Source organism: Carcharhinus amblyrhynchos, chromosome 21 (assembly GCF_965287045.1).
Source record: "Carcharhinus amblyrhynchos chromosome 21, sCarAmb.v2.hapA, whole genome shotgun sequence".
In the NCBI taxonomy this organism is placed as follows: Eukaryota; Metazoa; Chordata; class Chondrichthyes; order Carcharhiniformes; family Carcharhinidae; genus Carcharhinus; species Carcharhinus amblyrhynchos.
The window spans coordinates 18,986,697-19,008,172 of record NC_137344.1 but is presented as its reverse complement, the minus strand read 5'-3'; the positions used below and the strand labels follow the sequence as shown (position 1 = coordinate 19,008,172).

General features: G+C 41.6%; 2 protein-coding genes across 3 annotated transcripts in view; both read left to right on the top strand.

Moving 5' to 3' along the window:
• Positions 1-21,476, top strand: part of gna13a (guanine nucleotide binding protein (G protein), alpha 13a) — a 464,418-nt gene that overhangs the window by 244,996 nt on the left and 197,946 nt on the right. The window lies entirely within an intron of this gene.
• Positions 1-21,476, top strand: part of arsg (arylsulfatase G) — an 87,435-nt gene that overhangs the window by 26,046 nt on the left and 39,913 nt on the right. For both annotated transcript variants that reach the window (XM_080209563.1, XM_080209564.1), the window contains exons 4-7: positions 4,435-4,482; positions 7,798-7,909; positions 18,617-18,754; positions 19,928-20,124. In XM_080209563.1, coding sequence (XP_080065689.1) covers positions 4,435-4,482; positions 7,798-7,909; positions 18,617-18,754; positions 19,928-20,124 — 495 coding nt within the window. The remainder of the gene's footprint in view (positions 1-4,434; positions 4,483-7,797; positions 7,910-18,616; positions 18,755-19,927; positions 20,125-21,476) is intronic.

The following is a 21,476-nucleotide window of genomic DNA, read 5'->3' as shown; positions in this document are numbered from 1 at the left end:
TTGTATGTGTTTTTTATTTAGCTATGGGCAGCTTGATTATAATTTCACATGCTCCACATGCTGTGACACCAGCAAGGGGTGCTGTCATTATGGTTTCAGAAATGCCCATGGATTTATTTTACGATCATTTTGATCAGATCTTAAATGCTTCTGCCTGCAGGTAAATGTTATGCAATTCGTATCAACCCCAAAATCAGAAAGATATGAACATTCAGTCAACTGTAATACTGTTACTGTACTTATGAATTAAAACAATTAGTGCTTTGGAATACATGAAGTCCTCCAGTATTTTATTATAAACAAACTAAGAACACTTGATAAACATCTTATCTCTTTGCACTCTGAAAGTCTGTGTAAATTAATTAATCTTCAAATATCCACAAACGCAGGCTTTCAGTTAGTGTGAAATCTTTCACCTTCTCTGACTCAGAAGCCAAATATTAAAGTTCCAGCAAAGGTCAAGAAACAGCACAGATCCAGAAAGAATCTGGCACCTTCTTGGTTTGTATATGTGACAAATTAGACTTTCACCTCTTACTTTTTTGCAGAACAATACAATGAGGTTCAAATTTTAGGAATCTGGTCACATGACTTTCAGAGTGCAAAGAGGTAAGATGTTTATCAAGTGTTCTTAGTTTGTTTATAATAAAATATTGGAGGACTTCATGTATTCCAAAGCACTAATTGTTTTAATTCATAAGTACAGTAACAGTATTACAGTTGACTGAATGTTCATATCTTTCTGATTTTGGGGTTGATAGGAATTGCATAACATTGCCATTACGGAAATAAGTTTAAATCCCCATGTTTGGTGAGAGAGTTCAAGTTAAACATAAAACTTTGTGTAACCAGGCCTGTCTGCCCACAATTTTGCAGTGGCAGATTACACAGTGTGTCGGCATCAGGCTGTTGAGAGACTGGGCTTCCCATTGCAATATTTAAATCAAATTCCCACAGTTTTTTGGAGGGGGAAGTGAGGAATGCTCAGCCTGGCTCCTCTGGCAAATTTGCTGCAATTGTCCTCTCTCTCTCTCCACTTTCAAAAAGATCTGACCCAGCTCCCTTCCCTTGGCCAGTCGAAACCACAAGCAGGCCCACAACCTTTATGAGTCTTCTACCACTTCATCAAGCACTGTGTAAACATAATTATTTTGAGGGCAGCCCAAAGTCATTATCCTCTCATTGCGCATTGTTGCGCGGCTTTATAGAAAATATGTGGTCTATGTGATCATCTAGACTGGTTCTCCGGTCACACGAGTGGATCTGAGAGGATCTTCTCTGAGAACTTTATTTCCCTTATTGGCCCTTGTTTTAAAACTTTCCTAGAAGAGTAACACCATTACTGACCAAGCAGGCAGAGCCCTGAATATCTGCCATTCTGGCACTGTGGCAGATGGTGAGAGGAGTCACAAGAATAAAAACCTATTTGCTCTTACTGTCACCGGTCTGCCTGTCACCGAGATATCTGCCAATGAGAATATTGATAGGAATGCCCTTCACTGACCCCATGTGGAGATGCAATATCGTCAGTCATATAGTGTGGCATTATCACTGGGCTGAATGGGGATAGATTCAAAATAGACCGAGCAGCTTAAAATTGGACATTCAGAAGGCAGCAATAGAAATGCATTCAATCATAATTTGTCACGTAGTGACCTAAAATATCCCTCACTCTACTATTTCTGTCAAGCCAAGGGTCAACTCTGGAGGAGTGCAGGAGAGTATGCTGGAAGATGTTCCTAAACTGAGGTATTGATCTGGTGTAGCTATGACACAGCTTACATGCACTTTTAAAATTTATCCTGGGATTTGAGCTTCACAGGCAAGGCCAGCATTTATTGCCCATCTCTAATTGCTCTTGAAAAGGTGATAGTGAGCTGTGTACTTGAACTGCTGTAGTCCACATGGTGTAAGTACCCCAGTAGTGATGTTAGGGACAGAGTTGCAGGATTTTGACCCAGCAAAAGTGAAGGAGCAGCAATATAGTTGCAAGCCAGGATGATAAGTGAATTGGAGGGGAACCTGCAGCTGGTAGTATTCCTATGTATCTGCTACCCTTATTCTTCTAAGCGTCAGAGGCCATGTGTTTAGCAGCTACTGTTGAAGGAGTTACGGCAATGCATCTTGTAAATGGTGCACACCCCTGCCACTGTGCATTGGTGGTAGATGATGTACCTATCATAGAGTCATACAGCCCAGAAAAGGGCCCTTCGGCTGTTCGTGTCAGTGCTGGTCCTCAAGCCTCTATCTATTCTAATCCCATTTTCTAGCACTTGGTCCATAACCCTTGTATACAAATGTGTCTCAAATGATCATCTAAATCCTTCTTAAATGTGAGGATTCCTGCCTGTACCACCATTTCAGGCAGTGAGTTCAAGATTCCCACCACCCTCATTGTGAAAAAAAATTTCCTCACTCCCCTCTAAATCCAAGCCCCCTTGGTTATTGCCCCCTCTACTAAGGGAAAATATTTCTTCCTGTCTACCTTATCTATGTATCCATAATTTTATACACCTCAATCATGTTCCCCCTCAGCCTTCTCTGCTCGAAGGAAAATCATCCCAATTTACCCAGCCTCTTCCCATATCAGAAACACCCCAGCCTAGGCCGCATCCTGGTGAATCCCCTCTGCAACCTCTCTCGTGCAGTCACATCTTTTACGATAGGTGGTGATCATTAGCACACACAGTACCACAAGCTGTGGCCTAACTAGTGTTTTATACAGCTCTATCATAACCTTCCTGCTCTTGTATTCAATGCTATGCACTGCTTTAGAAATGAAAATTTGTTCTTATTCCATTAGAAAACTGGGTTTATAATAGTGTTCCTTGCATGTCTTGAATGATGTTGAGCTTCTTGAGTGTTTTTGGACTTGCACCAATCCAGACAAATAGAGGGTATTCTGTCACCTTCCTGACTTGTGCTTTGCAGTTTTTGCGGAATCAGGAGACATGTTTACTTATTACAGAATTCTTATCCTCTGATTTACTCTTTTACCTATAGTACTTATAAGGCTCATCCAGTTCAGTTTCTGACCAATGGTAAACCCCGAGGATGTTGATAGTGGGGCTTCAAGGAAGAGGATAACATAGTGATAATGTCAATGTACTAATAATCTAGACTCTCAGATTAATGCTGAGTCTGGGGACATGGGTTCAAATCCCACCATGGCAGCTGGTAATTAAGTTTTAAAAGTCTGGAATTTAAGTTAAAGTTCATTTATTAGTCACAAGTAAGGCTTACAGTAACACTGCAATGAAGTTACTGTGAAATTTTCCTAGTCGCCACACTCCGCCGTCTGTTCAGGTCAATGCACCTAACCAGCAGGTCTTTGGATTGTGGGAGGAAACTGGAGCACCCGGAGGAAACCCTCACAGACACAGGGAGAGCATGCAGACTCCATGCAGACAGTGACCCAAGCAGGGAATCAAACCTGGGTCCCTGGTGTTGTGAGGCAGCAGTGCTAACCACTGTGCCGCCCCATGGAAATTGAAAGTTGGTTTCAGTACTGGTGACCATGAAGCCATTGGCGACTGTTGTAAAAGTCCATCTGGCTCACTAATGTCCTGAAGGAAAGTATTGGTAGGGGTGACTATCATAGAGTCCTTGTGGAGATGAAATACCTTCTATCCTGTGGAAGGAAATCCCTACTTGGTCTGGCCATTGTGTGACTCCAGAACTGCAGCAATGTTGTTGACCCTTAACTGTTCTCTGAAGTGGCCTGGCAAGCCATTCAATTCAAGTCTAATTCATGATGGGAAACAAATGCTGGCTTTGCCAGTGACACCACAGCCCATGAAAGAATTTAAAAAATGGTAATGCCAATATAAGTCAACAGGAGTAGTTGGATTTTGTCTTGTTGGAGATGGTCATTGCTGGTACTTGTGTATCAAATGTTATTTGCCACTGATCAGCTCAAGCCTGAATGCTTTCCAGGCGCCCAAAGAAAATTGTAGTCAATAGGAATCGGGGAAAACTGTAAAACTCTGCTTCAAATTGCAGTAATAGTTAATAAACTCGTACCCGATATAGGAAATATTGTCTGACAGCATCTGTGGAGAGAGAACAGAGAGATGACTCAAATCCAGACTGGAAACATTGGCTTTATTCTCTCTGCACAGATGCTGTCAGAGATTTTCCAGAATTTTCTATTTTTATTTCCAATTCCAGCATCGGCAATATTTTCCTTTTATCTTAGGAAATGCTGTCATGGATTTGGCCATAAAAGTGTTCCACCACGCTTTATTTTAGTTAATGCTTTTACGTATATGCATTTTGAAATAATCACTAAAAATAGGTAGAAATGTTTCTATACATGGTATTTGAAATATATGTATTTTGAAAATGAAGATGTTTTTTCAGTAGTTAACGTTAAAACACTGGATTTGTAATTTGTAACTAAAACTTTAATGTATAATTATTTTTTACACACAGGTAAATGGCATCTTGGACATCATGGCTATTATCATCCTAATTTTCGTGGTAAGGAAGAACTTTCTGTCAGAAACTAAGTAAAAAAACTTGAGTTTTGCATAATTTTATATAATGTCTATAACATATAAGATTGAATGAATTCCAAGGATGAAATTGATAAGTGAATTAATGTGTCGTATTCATGATTTATTACAATGCATTACAATTTTACAGAAATTTGCTTCTTTTTTTGTTTGAAAAATACATTAATAATTTTTAACAGGTAACATTTTAAGCACGAGCTGCCAACAGCCGTCTTACAGAACTCAGCTTTTCCTCATTTTTAACAGACGTTGGGGAATAAGCAATACGAAAAATCAATACAAAATCCCATGGCAACTGCCAAACATGATTATACATGTAACCTTCAGCCAGAGGATGTACTTAGCTGCCAACTTGCATGCAATAAAGATAGCATAGAACTGAGTCATGATGCACTCAGGCTAAGGAAGTTATTAATGACTGTGCATGCATTAAAACAATTAAAATTTAAACTTTTTGCAATGTGGTGGTGATAGCTGCGCAGAGCACCAAAAAGTTAAATCAACTTTACAGTTGAATCAACAAGTTCAACTTTCCTGTGTTGACTAATGGTGGTGAATGAGACAGCCACACAGAGGACAGGAAGTTTGAATCTGCTAGTTTGCCTCATGTTAAATGTGTACAAGCAGGCAACCAGCCACTAAATTCCAGCAAAGAGACTGAAACCTTTTACAAAGTTATTTCCAGGTTGTGACTGTCACTTGGCCAAACCGACAATTATTACCCACCCCTAGTTCATCGAGCATGCTGCTGAATAAAACGCAATTCCATTTCATTTTAAAAGAGCTGTAGAAATCTCAACACTAGTGTTTGTAATTGCTTTCCTAAAGTTGATAGTAAAATAAAAGTAGGGTAAAATGCAGAAATGGACCCAGATTTTCCTTAAGAAAGAATCCCATTCTTGAGTGGCATAGAGGTGCTTTGGCAAATCAGCACTCTGCTGAAACTGCTCTGAAAGCTGAATGTCATAGTTTGTTCCCATGATCCCATTATGACCCTGATCTGCTGCCTGGAAGCTTGTGAAGCACATGTAAGTGAGGCAGGAAGATGTGGCCATGTGCCTCAGGATTTCTCCATGTCCCTGCTATTGACCACTCGTGAAAATAACCACCACGGTAATGGTGGTGATGCTGCACCTAGATTTTGTACACAGGAATGAGATTCTATACCAACCCTTTTCTCCTTTAGGATCTTCCTTAAATCTGCCTCTTTTTCAGGGTGATTTTAACCTAACTCATTGAACTTAAATGCAAAGTAAAATTGTGAGGAGTGTAAAAGAGGCAGCAGATCATCAGTATACTGCTGGTCAGATTAGGTTAACATTTCCTCTTGATCACTTTGCCTCAGACCTCATATTTGGCTTATATTTGGCAATAATTTCATCATACATTTGTGAAATGTCTTGCATCATTTATTCAATATAAAAGCAAATTGTTATTTTAGCATTCAAATACCACCAGTCACATTTTAATGATTTAAGGCATCTGATTATCTTATTGCATTTTTCTCTTTGGGGAAAGTTTACCAAAAAACTGCCATTTTCCTTTTTATACAAGTCCTCACTCCTGGCTATTGAACAATCATAGAACCCTACAGTGCAGAAAGAGGACATTCTGCCCATCAAGTCTGCACTGACCACAATCCCACTTAGGCCCTCCCCCCATATCCCTACATATTTTACCCGCTACTCCCTCTAACTTACGCACCTCAGGACTCTAAGTAGCAATTTTTGGCATGGCCAATCAACCTAACCCGCACATCTTTGGACTGTGGGAGAAAACTGGAGCACCTGAAGGAAACCACGCAGACATGAGGAGAATGTGCAAACTCCATACAGTCAGTGACCAGTGCCGGGAATCGACCCCAGGTCCCTGGAGCTGTGAAGCAACAGCGCTCACCACTGTACTACCATGCCGCCCAATGCGTAACATTCTGATTTTCTAGCTGGCTGTTGGGTTGAGCACCTCTATAGTGTCAGTACAGTGTGAAGTGCCTCTGTAAATACTGAAATACATTCGTCCCATTGCTTGGGATGGAATCCATGTTCATTTCCACAGTTTCACACCACACTTTGGAGTCACTTGACAATTTCGGGTGCATAGTTTTTTAAAAATGAAAATTAAGCACTTTGGGTACAAGCAACCTCAGTAGCGTTCTCTTTTGTCTATAAGTGAGATAATCAAAGGGAATGTAGTAATGAAACTTAGAAATCTCACAAGAGAAAATAGAAGTAAAAGATATGAGAATGGAGAGAAAGCGAATATATTCATGTACCTTTTGATTTTCTAAATCGTGCAAGTGGTAACCTCACCCCCAGGTCACTCATTGTTATTAATGGTTATCAACGATGGAGTCACAGCTTCTGGATACTGTGAAGTGCTTTCAATCAATTCATCGAGAGGACTTGGCTTCACTCCTGTAATCAATGGGGTAAACAAGTAGCTGGCAGGAAGCCTTACCAAAAAATGTGATAGATTAAAATAAACTGCGTTCAAATTCTGAAGAAGTCATAAGATCTGCTGAGAATTTCCAACACTTTGTTTTATTTTAAATAAACTGGTGGCCTTCTGTAATACCAGCCATGCTTTTAAAATAATTGGCTATATAATCAATTATTTTGGGACATTAAAAATCACACTGGCCATGGGAGTTTAATAAGCAAGACTCCCCTCTGGAGAAACAGCCACAGCAGATTCGCATTTCTGAGCAATTGCCTTGCAAACCCTTACCTTTGAATTTCCAAAACAGATTCTCTGATGCATTTACGGTGTTCCCCTCAAATCCAGTGCTGGGGAGCTCAGAACTTATGGTCCAAAATCTTTTTGAATTGTGCTTATTCAGTTTTCTACTATTAACCTTCCCATTGACGCTTTGCATCTGTTAATTTCTGGAAAATAAAGTTAATGCTGCAAAATTAAAGCAAAAAGCTGTTCCTTACAGCAGCTTGATCTCAGACATTAATTAAACCAAGTACAGCAATCCAAGGATACAAAAGCAAAATATGATGGATGCTGGAAATCTGAGTTAAAAACAAAAATTATTGGAAACACTCAGCAGGTCTGGCAGCCTCTGTGGGGAGAAAAATAAAAGAAAGAAATATCTGATACAAGGTGATCCACATGAAACATGAATTTTGTTTCCATAAAGCCAAAGATATTCTTGATCAATTTGCATTCAGTACAAAATTACTAAGGGAAATATAGAAGAGATTTAGACTGCAACACTTCTGAAGCATTATAAGGCAAGGTTAGCTTTCGTGACTACCCTTTTGGTTTGTTATAGGCTTTGACTACTATTTTGGAATACCTTACAGTAATGATATGGGTTGCACAGATGATCCTGGGTACAACATTCCTCCGTGCCTACCTTGCCCTATGGATTCTATTATGGAAAGGTAACTTAGTTAATAGACAATTGTACTCGCTATTGATTGTTATTTTATACAGTGTTGTCTTAACTGTGCCTGGTTTGCAATACAGGAATGCTATTAACCATTGCTTGGCCATTCATTGTTATTAAAACTTAGATTATGCCATGGAAAATGAAAAACTTTCCAGTTGTTTCTCAAGGACACATCTCCTTTAGTTTCTCTGCTTTCAGAAATCCCACGAGCAATGAGAAATATTATTTGTCATGTCTCCATAGCTGTAAAACAAGGCTTTTCTTGTGTGATAAAAAATGTTGCTGATAACGTCAAATGCAATTTTGACGCTTTTACAAACAGAGGCTTAATTGTTTTGAATGATGAGTTATCTGTAATAAAGTATCTAACATCTCCAAGTCTATTCTTACTGATGGACAAAGAAAAGTGTAGTCCTCAAGGTACTAAACTGGGAGAAGGCTAATTACGTCAATATTAGGCAGGAACTGAAGAATGTAGATGGGGGACAGATGTTTAAAGGCAAATCAACATCTGGCATGTGGGAGGCTTTCAAATGTAAGCTAATAGGGATTCAGGACCGGCACATTCCTGCAAGGAAGAAGAGTAAATATGGCAAGTTTTGGGAACCTTGGATAACGAGAGATATTGTGAGTCTAGTCAAAAAGAAAAGGGAAGCATTTGTCAACGCCAGAAGGCTGGGAACACACAAAGCAAGTATGGAATACAAAGAAAGTAAAAAGAAACTTAAGCAAGGAGTAAGGAGGACTAAAAGGGGTCACAAAAAATCATTAGCCAGCAAGGTTAAGGAAAATCCCAAGGCTTTTTATACATATAAAAAGAGCAAGAAGGTAGCCAGAGAGAGGATTGGCCCACAAGGACAGGGGAGGGAATCTATGCATGGAGCCAGAGGAAATGGGCGAGGTATTAAATGAGTACTTTGTGTCAGTATTCACCAAAGAGAAGGAGTTGGTGGATAATGCATCTGGGAAAGGATGTGTAAATAGTTTGAGTCATGTTGAGATCAAAAAGGAGGTATTGGGATTCTTGAGAAACATTAAGGTGGACAAGTCCCCAGCGCCTGATGGGATATACCCTAAAATACTGAGAGAGGCAAGGGAGGAAATTGCTGTGGTAATCTTGAGAGAAATCTTCGTATCCTCACCAGCTACAGGGGAGGTCATGGTATGGAGATGCCGGTGTTGGACTGGGCTAAACACAATAAGAAGTCTCACAACACCAGGTTAAAGTCCAACAGGTTTATTTGATAGTAAACGCCACAAGCTTTCAGAACACTGTTCCTCTGTCAGGTGAATGGAGAGTTTTGATCAGAAACAGGGCATATAAAGGCACACACGGTTTACAGAATACTGATTAGAGTGCAAGTCTTTACAGCTAATCTGCTATTCAAGTCTTAAAGGTGCAGATAATGTGAGTGGAGATAGCATTAAGCATAGGTTAAAGAGATGTGTATTGTTTCCAGACAGGATACTAAGTGAGATGTTGCAAGTTCAGGCAGGTCATGGGGGTTACAGATAGTGTGAAATGAACCCAAGATCCCAGTTGAGGCCATCTTCATGTGTGCAGAATTTGGCTATCAATTTCGGCTCAGCAACTCTGCGCTATCATATGTCATGAAGACTGCCTTGGAGAACATTTACCCAAAGATCAGAGGCTGAATGCCCGTGACCACTGAAGTGTTTGCCAACAGGGACAGTCTTGCCTGGTGATTGTTGAGCAGTGTTCATTCATCCGTTGTCATAGCGTCTGCATGGTCTCCCCAATGTACCATGCTCTGGGACATCCTTTCCTGCAGTGTATTAGGTAGACAACATTGGCCGAGTTGCAAGAGTATGTGCCATGTACCTGGTGGATGGTGTTCTCACGTGAAATGATGGCATCCATGTTGATGATCCGGCATGTCTTACAGAGGTTGCTTGGCAGGGTTGTGTGGTGTTGTGGTCACTTTTCTCCTGAAGGCTGGGTAGTTTGCTGCAGATAATGATCTGTTTGAGGTTGTGCGGTTGTTTGAAGGCAAGAATTGGGGGTGTGGGGTTGGCCTGGCGAGGTATTTGTCCTCATCAATGACATGTTGAAAACTCCGGAGAAGATGTCATAGCTTCTCCTCTCCGGAGAAGTACTGGACAACTGTCGACAGTTCCAACGTGGCACAGCGAAAAACCACATCAACCTCCTCAGAAAATAAATGGGGGCACAGTGGACAGAGTACCCTTCGTCGTCCAGTACTTCCCTGGAGCGGAGAAGCTACGACATCTTCTCCGGAGTCTTCAACATGTCATTGATGAAAACGAACATCTCGCCAGGACCATCCCCACACCCCCACTTCTTGCCTTCAAACAATCGCACAATCTCAAACAGATCATTGTCCGCAGCAAACTACCCAGCCTTCAGGAAAACAGTGAGCACACAACCCTGCCACTGCAACCTGAACAAGACATGCCGGATCATCAACATGGATGCCATCATCTCACGTGAGAACACCATCACCAGGTACACAGCACATACTCTTGCAACTCGGCCAACACTACCTAATACGCTGCAGGAAAGGATGTCCCGGAGCGTGGTATATTGGGGAGACCATGCAGATGCTACAACAACGGATGAATGAACACCACTCGACAATCGTCAGGCAAAACTATTCCCTTCGTGTTGGCAAATACTTCAGCGGTCACGGGCATTCGGCCTCTGACCTTTGGGTAAACATTCTTCAAGGCGGCCTTCATGACATACGACAGTGCCGAGTTGATGATCAGAAACTGATAGCCAAGTTCCGCACACATGAGGACGGCCTCAACTGGGATCTTGGGTTCATGTCACACTGTCTGTAACACCCATGATCTACCTGAACTTGCAACATCTCACTTACTGTCCTGTCTGGAGACAATACACATCTCTTTAACCCATGCTTAATGCTGTCTCCACTCACATTGTCTGCACCTTTAAGACTTGAATGGCAGATTAGTTGTAAAGGCTCGCATTCTAATCAGTATTCTGTAAACTGTGTGTGCCTTTGTATGCCTTGTTTCTGATCAGAACTTTCCACTCACCTGATGAAGGAACAGCGTTCCGAAAGCTTGTGGCGTTTACTATCAAATAAACCTGTTGGACTTTAACCTGGTATTGTGAGACTTCTTACAAGGGAGGTCCCAGAGGATTGGAGAATAGCCAATGTTGTTTCTTTGTTTAAGAAGCATGGCAAGAATAATCCAGGTAATTACAGGCCAGTGACCCTTAAGTCAGTGGTAGGGAAATTATTGGAGAGGATTCTTCGGCGGCATGGTAGCACAGTGGTTGGTACTGCTGCTTCACAGTACCAGGGTCCTGGGATCAATTTTCGGCTCAGGTCACCGTCTGTGTGGAGTTTGCACATTCTCCTCATGTCTGCATGGGTTTCCTCTGGGTGCTCCGGCTTCCTCCTACAATCCAAAGATGTGCGGGTTAGGTTGATTGGCCATGCTAAGAAATTGCCCCTTAGTGTCCAGGGTAGCGGAGGTTAGAGGGATTAGTAGGTATAATATGTTAGGATATGGGCGTAGGGCTTGGATGGGATTGTGTTCGGTGCAGACTCGATGGGCTGAAGGTCCTCTTCCTGCACTGTAGGGTTCTATGATCTATGAGACAGGATTTACTCCCACTTGGAAGTAAGTGGACATATTAACGAGTGGCAGAATGGTTTTGTGAAGGGGAAGTCATGTCTCACTATCTTGGTCTAGTTTTTTGAGGAAGTGACAAAGATGATTGATGAGGTAAGGCAATGGATGTTGTCTACATGGACTTCAGTAAGGCCATTGACAAGGTCCCTTATGGCAGACTTCGGAAGGTGACGTTGCATGAGATAAGAAGTCAACTGGTAAGGAGGATATAGAACTGACTCAGTCATAGAAGATGGAGGATGGCAATGGAAGGGTGCATTTCTGAATGGAGGGCTGTGACAAGTGGCGTAATTTAGCAATCAATGCTTTGCTATTTGTAATATATATATAGATGATTTGGAGGAAAATATAACTGGATTGATTAGTAAGTTTGCTGACAACACAAAGGTTGGTGGATTTGCGAATAGATATGAGGACCATCAAAGGGTACAGCCGATATAGATCAGTTAGAGGCTTGGGTGGAGAGATGGCACATGGAGTTTAATTCAGACAAATGTGAGGTAATGCATTTTGGAAGATCTAATACAGGTAGGAAATATACAGTAAATGGCAGAACCCTTAAAAGTATTGATAGGCAGAGGGATCTAGGTGTACAGGTACACAGGTCACTGAAAGTGGCAACGCAGATAGAGAAGGTAGTCAAGAAGGTGTACGGCATTCTTGCCTCCATCGGCCAGGGCATTGAGTTTAAAAATTGGCATGTCATGTTGCAGCTTTACAGAACCTTAGTTAGGCTGCACTTGGAATATAGTGTTCAATTCTGGTCGCCACGCTATCAAAAAGATGTGGAGGCTTTGGAGAGGGTACAGAGAAAATTAACCAGAATGTAGTAGAGAGGGCATTAGCTGTGAGGAGAGGTTGGAGAAACTTGTTTGTTCTCACCAGAATGACAGAGGTTGAGGGGCAACCTGATAGAAGTCTACAAGATTATGAGGGGCGTGGACAGAGTGGATGGTCAGAAGCATTTTTTGAGGGTGGAAGAGTCAGTTACCAGTGGGCATAGGTTTGAGGTGTGAGGGGCATGATTTAAAGGAGATGTATGAGGCAAGTTTTTTACATAATGAGTGGTGGGTGCCTGGAACTCACTGCCGGGGTCGGGGGGCGGGGGGTTGAGGGTGGGGGGGAGAGGTGGTGGTGGTAGTGGAAGCAGATACGTTAGTGCATTTTAAGGGGCTTCTGGACAAATATATGAATAGGATTGGAATAAAGGGATATGGTTCCCAGAAGGCCAGGGGGTTTTAGTTTAGTTGCACAGCACGGTCGATGCAAGCTTGGAGAGCCAAAGGACCTGTTCCTGTAATTTTCTTTATTCTTTGTTCTTATTGTTTGTTGTGTAAATCATGCTTTTATCTGGGGAATATTGACTAATAAGGGCACAATATGAATTAGGAAGGTGGGCGAACAACAAAAAATAATTTAGACACCTTGCCCATGTATGTGCCATGAGGCTGTAGGAGAATTAGCTGATTATTTTCCAGATTCTGAATGTGCTGATCATTAAGTATTCTCTGCCCACAAGGAATAATTTCTTCAGCATGTAATGACTTAACTTTGCCTTAGTTATAAACATTTATTAGATATTTATTAAAGATTGCATGTGCCATTAAAACTTGACTAACTTTTCCGCTCCTTTGCTCCTGAAAGATACTTTCAAAATATTTTGCATTTGCAGCTAATGATTTTGCGCCAATTCTTGTTAAGCAAAAAATGAACTTGTCATGAAAGAAAGTGAGGGCACAAAAGGGGCAGAGATAAGTCAGAACAGGAAGATGATGGACGGACAGATATGGGCAATCATAATTGAAAAGGAGTCAATATCAGTTTAGATCTCATTCTGCAATGCACTATACTGCACAAGACAATTAGACCATTGGGAAGGGGAAAGTTGTCTGGACACTTTGTAGCAGAAGACAGTCACACCCATTAAGATAGGGCTTTTTGATTTCTTTAGTGGTCAGGAACAGGAATATGTGACTGCAAGTGAGGCAGGAATGGGGACCCAGAAGGTAAAAGTGGAGGAGCTTCAGCCTTTGCAATTGGCTAACAGGTTTGAGATCCTTTCAACCTATATGGATAAAAATGTGAGCTTCAGGTTGGATGAGCAAACCGTCCATGTCACTAATGATAGAGGAGGCTTTTCAGGCAAAATGAGTAAATAGGAATGCAGTGGTAGTAAGAGACAGTATATTCAGGGGGATTGTCAGAACTCTTTATAGCAACAGTGTGAGTCCAGAGGGCTCTGTGGCTTGCCCGGTGCTAGGGTTTGGGACATGAAAGAGAAATTGCTTTTGACTAATTTATTAGAGTCCTTTGATGAAGTCAGAAGCAGTGTAAACAAAGGGAAAGCTGTGGATGTTGGGTACATATATTTTTAGAAGCCATTTGACAAAGTGCCTCATCAAAATTAACACAAAATAATTAACACAAAGTCAGAGCACATGATGGAGGGGGTAACACGTTAGCATGGATAGAAGATTGGTTAGGCCACAGGAAACAGAGTTGATATAAATGGGTCATTTTCATGTGTCTTTAACTATCTACAATCTACTTTAGTGACTTGGATGATGGAATCAAATGGGATTGAAATTTGCTGATGACACAAAGATGGGTGGGAAAGGGTGTGAAGCGGATATGAGGGATCAGTGAAGAAACATGGATAGGTTAAGTGAGTGGGCAAAAATCTGACAGATGGAGTATAATGCAGGAAAGTATAAACTTGACCACTTTGGTAGGAAGAATAAGAAAACAGCACATTGTTTAAATAGAGACTAGTGGTCACATGCATCCACCTGACGCGGAGGTACAGACACAGGATCATGAGGGACCGCAAAGAGGACAAGGAACATACCCCTGCAAAAGGTGCCATCCTGGGTGCCATGTGGACATCAGGGCCCCAGCTGAGTGCATTTGTGAACAGGATGAGATTTCACACAATGAATGTTTAGATAATCTGTGACCACAGGATCTAGATTCTGCTTTTTAGGCTATCCTTGTATGCCCTGCCCTCTCACAGCATCCATCGGCATCATAATCATCCCTATCATAAACACTTCATACTTAACCACTCCATGAGTCCAATACTTGACTAATAAAGGTCTATACCTGAGACAGCTATCCACAGACATTTATGGGGCTGAAAACATTCAAGCACAAAGGACATTGATATTTTGTGAGCAATAGGAATTTAGTGGTGACAACGCCCTCATAATGCATTAATCAGCTGATAATCTACAGAAAACAGTGTGAGGGAACAAAATCCCTGAATGTGCATAGTGTGACTTAGGTTTATATTTGTAGGTGCTACGTCTAGACCAAGACGCAGGTTCCTGACATTGATGCCCTGTTGGCCACATGGCTATGGTGATCATCTTCTCTCCAGCAGGGCCTATCCAGGCTCTGCCTGGAAGGGTTCACTTAGAGACATGCTAGGCACTCCTCAGTCGTTGCAGACTCTGAGAATGGCACGGTGATTGACAAAGCGGCAGAGGAGATGTTGCCCTTGTCCTAGACACCATGAGGGGAGGCTCCAGAGATGATAGCCAGTTTGCGTACCATTGTGAGGTGAGTCCTGACTTCCCTGCATGCCAATGGAGGATGGGCACCCATCAGAGAGATTGGGGTTGCATCCTTCTCCCACACAGACATTAACCTCCTCAGAATTGCAATCCCAGGAATGCCTCATTAAGTTCCTGGAGCTGCCTCTCCATGATAGTCACCAATCTCTCAATTAATAAAGTTGTGCACTCAGAGACAAAGGTTAATGCAGCAGTCATGTTCCATAGAGACTCCTTTGTGACAGATACCATGGCATGGAAAGCTTCAGGAATCTTTGCTCGATCTCCCCGTGCACCCTGCTGGACATCCAACATTTGTTGCTTTATGTGCGACTCCAAAGGCTCATCATCTTCCTGAGACTCAGCTTGGTCCTTGTCTCCAACAGTCCTCCAGCTGTTGGCACACTAGGCACTCACTGCCTCCACCATCTGCACCAGCAAGTGTGATGTGCCCTCACTGTTGTGCACTACGAATGCAATGAAATGGTTATGTCCTCCAGTGTGCAGGAACTGTAACTATCTTTTCCCCGCCTCAGCAGGCTGTGGCCACTTATGCCTCTATTGATGCCCTGGCTGAGATCCACTAACTAAGCACAGAATAATCTATGAGGCATAAAATTCTAATGAGACCTTTTAAATTGAATGAAGATTTTATTTCCATAAAAAGTTTGCTATTGAAAGATTCTGGATAATCAGTGGTGACGTCTGAAACAAAGTACAAGGCTATAACTCAGTTGAGTGATCTGCTGACTTCAGAGCTATTAAACAGAGGTTAAAGTGGTTTATAAGTGACCATTTACTAAGCCCCTGATAGAAGCAACCTTTGTGGCACAAGCGTGCCTAAGCCAACTTGAATTAATTGAGTTTCAGGGAGCAAACCTTCTGTTGTTTGGACTCATGTCCAGTACAGAGAAGTTTTTTGTGCGTTTTGAAGGCCAATCATCTCTGGCCCTCATGACATTGTGGCATGAGTTGCTCAGGATATTGTTCTACGCCCAATCACCTTCAACTGTTTCATCAATGACCTTCTCTCCATCAAAAGGTCAGAATTGCAGATATTCACTGATGATTTCAGTGTTGAGCACTATTTGCAAGTCTTTAAACACAGAAGAAATCTGTGCCCGCGTGCAACAAGACGAAGACAACATTCAGGCCTGGGTTGATGAGTGACAAATGACATCAGTGCTACACAAGTTTCAGGCAATAAATGACCATCTTCAGCAAGAGAGGATTTAGCCTTCTTCCATTTGTATTCAATGACTTTACCTTCGTTGATTCTGCACCACCAACATCCATGGTGTTGCCATTGACCTGAAACGTAACTGGACCAGCCATAAAAAGACTGTGGCTACAAGAGCAAGTCAGAGATTGGGAATTCTCCAGACAGTAACTCCCCAAAGCTACTCCATCATTTACAAGGCATAAGTCAGGAGTGTAATGGAATGCCGTCCACATGCCTGGATGAGTGTTAATCCAAAAACACTGAAGAAGTTTAACACAATAGAAGACAAAACAACCCACTTAATTGACACCCCATCCATCAGTTTAAGCATTCACTCCCTCCCTGCACATTTGCAGCGATTCGTACCGTCTACAAGATACACTGTAGCAACACATCAAGGCTTTGAAAGCACCGTCAAAACCTGTAATCTCTACCATTTCAAAGGACAAGCACAGCAGACGCATGGAAACACTGCCATTTGCAGGTTCCCCTTCAAAACACTCACCATCCTGACTTGGAACTATATCACTGCCCATCATTGTCACTGGTCCAAATCCTAGAAACACCTTCCTAACAGCACTGCATGTGTACCCACTCTGAGCTGCAATGGTTCAAGAAGATGGCTCATCACCACTTTTGAGGGTAATTAGGAATGGACAATAAATGCTGACTTTGCTGGTAATATCTAAAATTAATAGGGCAGTACCAGGTTTAAAGTTGGACGGAAGGAGATGAAGGAAGTTGAAGTAGGGCTGCAAATGTTAAAAATCGGGAATGGTCTAGATTAGAACCAGCGTTAGAAGAGCATAGTGTCCCAGGGTTGTGGAGCTGAAGGAGATTACAGAGATAAAGAGGGATGAGACCAGAGGAATTGAAAACAAAGATGAGTTGCACGACAAGAAGCCAGCATAAGTCAATGAGCACAGGGCTGATGGGTGAACAAGACTTGGTACAGAGGCAAAATAAGGCAGACTTAGCGATGGTGTGAGTGAATGGCTGGTAGTTCATCTTGGAGTCAAATATGACATCCAGGTTGTGAACAGTCTGGTTGATCCTAAAAACTGTTGCCTGGGAGAGAGATAGGGTCCAATTTTAAGTTTGTACATTTGAATGGATTTTGAATAAGTTAAAATCTCTCCTAAGGAGCTAGTGGCTATGAAATGAAGTTTGTGACAGGGACTGAATCATCCCGATATTTTGCTTGAGGAAGTTTCTGTTAAATCAGCACTGGATGTCTGACGAGCAGTTTGACAATTCAGTGACGGCGAGTTGGCTGATTGAGAGCGATAGTGGGTGAGGTGGAACTGGATGTTGTCAGCCTAATGTGCAAACTGACTTTCTGTTTCAGGATGATGTTGCCAAGGGGGCAGCATGTAGATGAGAACTAAGTCAAGGATGGATCCTAGGGGGACATCAGAGATTGTGACACAGGAGTGAGAAGAGAAGCCATTGCCTCTATTTCTCTATGATCAGATGGATAAGAATGGAACCAGGACTGCAGTTCTATCCAACTGACTGGAGAGCCATTAGATGGCATGGTCAATTGTGTTAAAGACTGCAGGCAAGTTGAGAAGGATAAGGAGGGATAGTTTACCTTTGTCATAGTCACAAAGGCTGTTATTTGTGACTTTAAAAGCCAATGCAATTCTGGCTGGGTGGAAACCTGATTGGAGGGAATCACACATGGAGTTTGGGGAAAGATAGGCAGGGAATTTTGAAGTGACACAATTTTAAATGGGAAAAAGGGAACATCAAGTTTGAGGTGACATATATAATAAATACCTTAGATATGTTAGTGATAGGTGTAATCCTTCTTAATATGACATTCTGAAAAGCAATTGTTGCTTGTAACTGCATTAAAGTTCATAGAATCCCTTCAGCACAGAAGGAGACCATTTGACCCATCGAGTCTGCACTGACAACAATTCACTCGGGCCCTATCCCATAACACCATATATTTATCCTGCTAATCCCCCGACAGTAAGGTCGATTTAGCATGGCCAATCAACCTAACCTGCAGATCTTTGGAGTGTGTGAGGAAATAGGAGCACCTGAGGGAACCCACACAGGCAGTGACCCAAGGCCCGAATTGGACCCAGGTCCCTGGCACTGAGAAGCAACAGTGCTAATCACTATGCCATTGTGTCACTCATGGTTTATGGAGTAAATGTTTCCTATTTCATATTTTTCTGAACGTTTTGTCTGAGTTGTTCATATTTTTATCTGATACCCACACTAAACCAGCTGATATGTTGTTGTGCTTTTTGTCTAGTTGTAAACACAACCCATGTACTACAGATGTAGCACTGCCTCTCCTTGAAAATCAAAGGATTATAGAACAACCAGTTAATCTCAGCAGTCTGGCAGAGAAATATGCGGATAAAGCTGTACAGTTCATCCAGCAGGCAAGGTGAGTGGGAGACCATACTTTACTGAGGAGTGAGGAAGGTGAAACTCAATACTCCAATTTCATGAAAATGATCCACACCCAAGTGTAATTATCATTTCTGGTTGCAGCTAACTAACGCAAACAGAAACTAAAAGTTGCAAAGCTACCCAGTGTATGAATGTAATTTCAGGTCATGTTGGTACTGGCGTGCTACAGGCATAGGTAGGGCCAGATTTAACTGACATCTCTGCCCACTATAGAGCAGAGGTGATTTGTGGCACAGGCAACTAGAAAAAAGGGGGAAATGAGTTTGTGATGGTGAGGTTTTAATTTGCTTACAAAATTTAACTGAATTGTAAGGTATATTTTGCTCGCCACCGTCCTCCTCTGCCTCCTCCTCCTTCTCCTCTGTTTCCTGGGAATGAATTTCAAAAGATGTGTCCGTTACACTCATATATCCCAACCAAATAATTGCTTCTCGGAACCATGGGCAATAGAGCCAAAAATCAACGATTTTCCACCCCTGCAGCGGATATCCAAACTTCTCAGGGTGTGAGTGCTCTTTTGTGTATTCTGACTGTGAGCATTTTTTTGTCTTAGAACTTAACAATCCAGAACATTGTTACAGTAATTATTCTGTCAAGAGTTTTAGGGAGGATTGAATGCTGACGATTGAATTACAGGAAAATTAAACATAAAAGTGTGGCTCATGGACCCTGTTAGATTAAATGCCATTATGCATCAGGCAAAGAACCCTTCTTCCGTGCTTTTCCCTTCACAACCCAAAGATTGAGATGGATTATCATGATTGAGGTATCAAATCCGATATCCTTCTGCATGGCTCAGCTACTCATTGAATTATGTAGCTAGTTTAGAGCTGTGTAGATTGTAAGCTCCAAAATTTGATCCCAGATCTAGAATGAGTTACTGATCTCTATTTTCTGCCAAAGAACTCAATTATTTTGGGCATATCCATTGAAGGATATCAGAGGTTCTCGCATCATCAGTTTGATCTTAAGTTGACCTGATGTTTGAAGGGTAAAAAAGGCTGGTTTGAGCGTTGGGCAAACCTGTTGTGTTATCAGATTGTCTACGTCACCAAGGCCTTAGTTGCTACATTATCCGATTGCACTTTTGAAAAAAGGTCTTTATTATCTCCTAGTCCTGTTGACTTTCCTGTTCTGTTTCCCTTAGGAAAAGTTTACATCCATTCTTCTTGTACTTTGCTCCAGCTCATATGCATGTTCCTTTGCAATACAATTCTCAATTTGCCAACACCTCCAAACGTGGTCCATATGGAGACAGTCTACGAGAGCTGGACCATGTCATTGGGCGCATACTGGAAGCTGTTAATACAGATTTTCGCAACAACACACTCGTGTGGTTTGCTGGTATGCAATTATAATTCTGATACTTATAATATTGATATCATTTCCACTCAAGGTATTGGCACTGCGTTTCTCTGGTTTTCCCTAAACCATTTGGACTAATATGGATACCTGGGGTATTGTGTGCAAATTTGGTATCATTATCTGAAGAAGGATATCCTTGCTATAGAGGGAGTACAGCAAAGGTTTATCAGGCTGATTCCTGGGATGGCAGGTCTGTCAGATGAGGAGAGACTAAGTCAGTTTGGATTATATTCATTGAAGTTTAGAACCATGAGAGTGGATCTCATAGAAACTTATAAAATTCTAACTGATTAGACAAGGTTGACTCAGAAAGAATGTTTTAGATGGTGGGGGAGTCCAGAACTAAGAATAGTTTGAGGATAGGCAATAAACCTTTTAGGACTGAGGTGAGGAGAAATTTCTTTATCCAGAGAGCGATGAATGTATGGAACTCACTATCACAAAAAGTAGCTGAGGCCAAAAAGTTGTGTAACTTCAAGAAGAAATTAGATATAGCAATTGGGGCTAAAGAGATCAAGGGATATGGGAGAAGACAGGATCAGGATGTTGAATTTTGATGATCAACCATGATCAAATGAATGGCGAAGCTCAAAGGGCCAAACGACCTAATCCTGCTTCTATTTTCTATGTTTCTATTTTAGGCCGTTAGGCAAGAATATTGGTGGTCTGCTTCCATCCTATACTATAACTGTTCACCAGTCCCCCAATTATCTTTTCTGATTTATTTTGCAGAAAATACATGCATATAGCTTCTCCAGTAGTTTTAATCAAGAACGCATTGTAACTCATTTCCGAATTTCACTCTTGGTAGGCATCTTGCATGCTCACTGTATTCCTTTGTTCTGTGCAAGACAAATGCAGTTTGTATGGAATTAAGCCTGATTTTGTGCCCATTGCCAATTTAAACTTCAATGCTGTAGACATGAAAACTTGGAAAAACACCTTTGAGCAAATGACTCTAAAACCTGCATCATTCACTCCTCCCCACCACAACCCTCACCCCAGAACAAAATACAATGAGTATTGGAAACCTGAGATTAAACCAGAAAGTGCATGAAATACTTAGCAAGTCTGACAACATTCGTGGAGAGAGAAAAAAGACTTCATATTCCAGGTTGATGACCTTTCATCAGAACTTCTTTTTATTCCTTTTCACTTTGAAATATTTCGTGAAGCTAAGTAACTAAAATCAGACATCTTTATAATCTGGCAACAGTGAATTTTTAATTAAAAGAATGATGTTTAAACCTTTCAGGTGCTTTTCAAATGCTAATGTTGTGGTTCAGATGTTTTATGAAGCCTGCCTGAATCATAAATTTTGCATCTTAAAT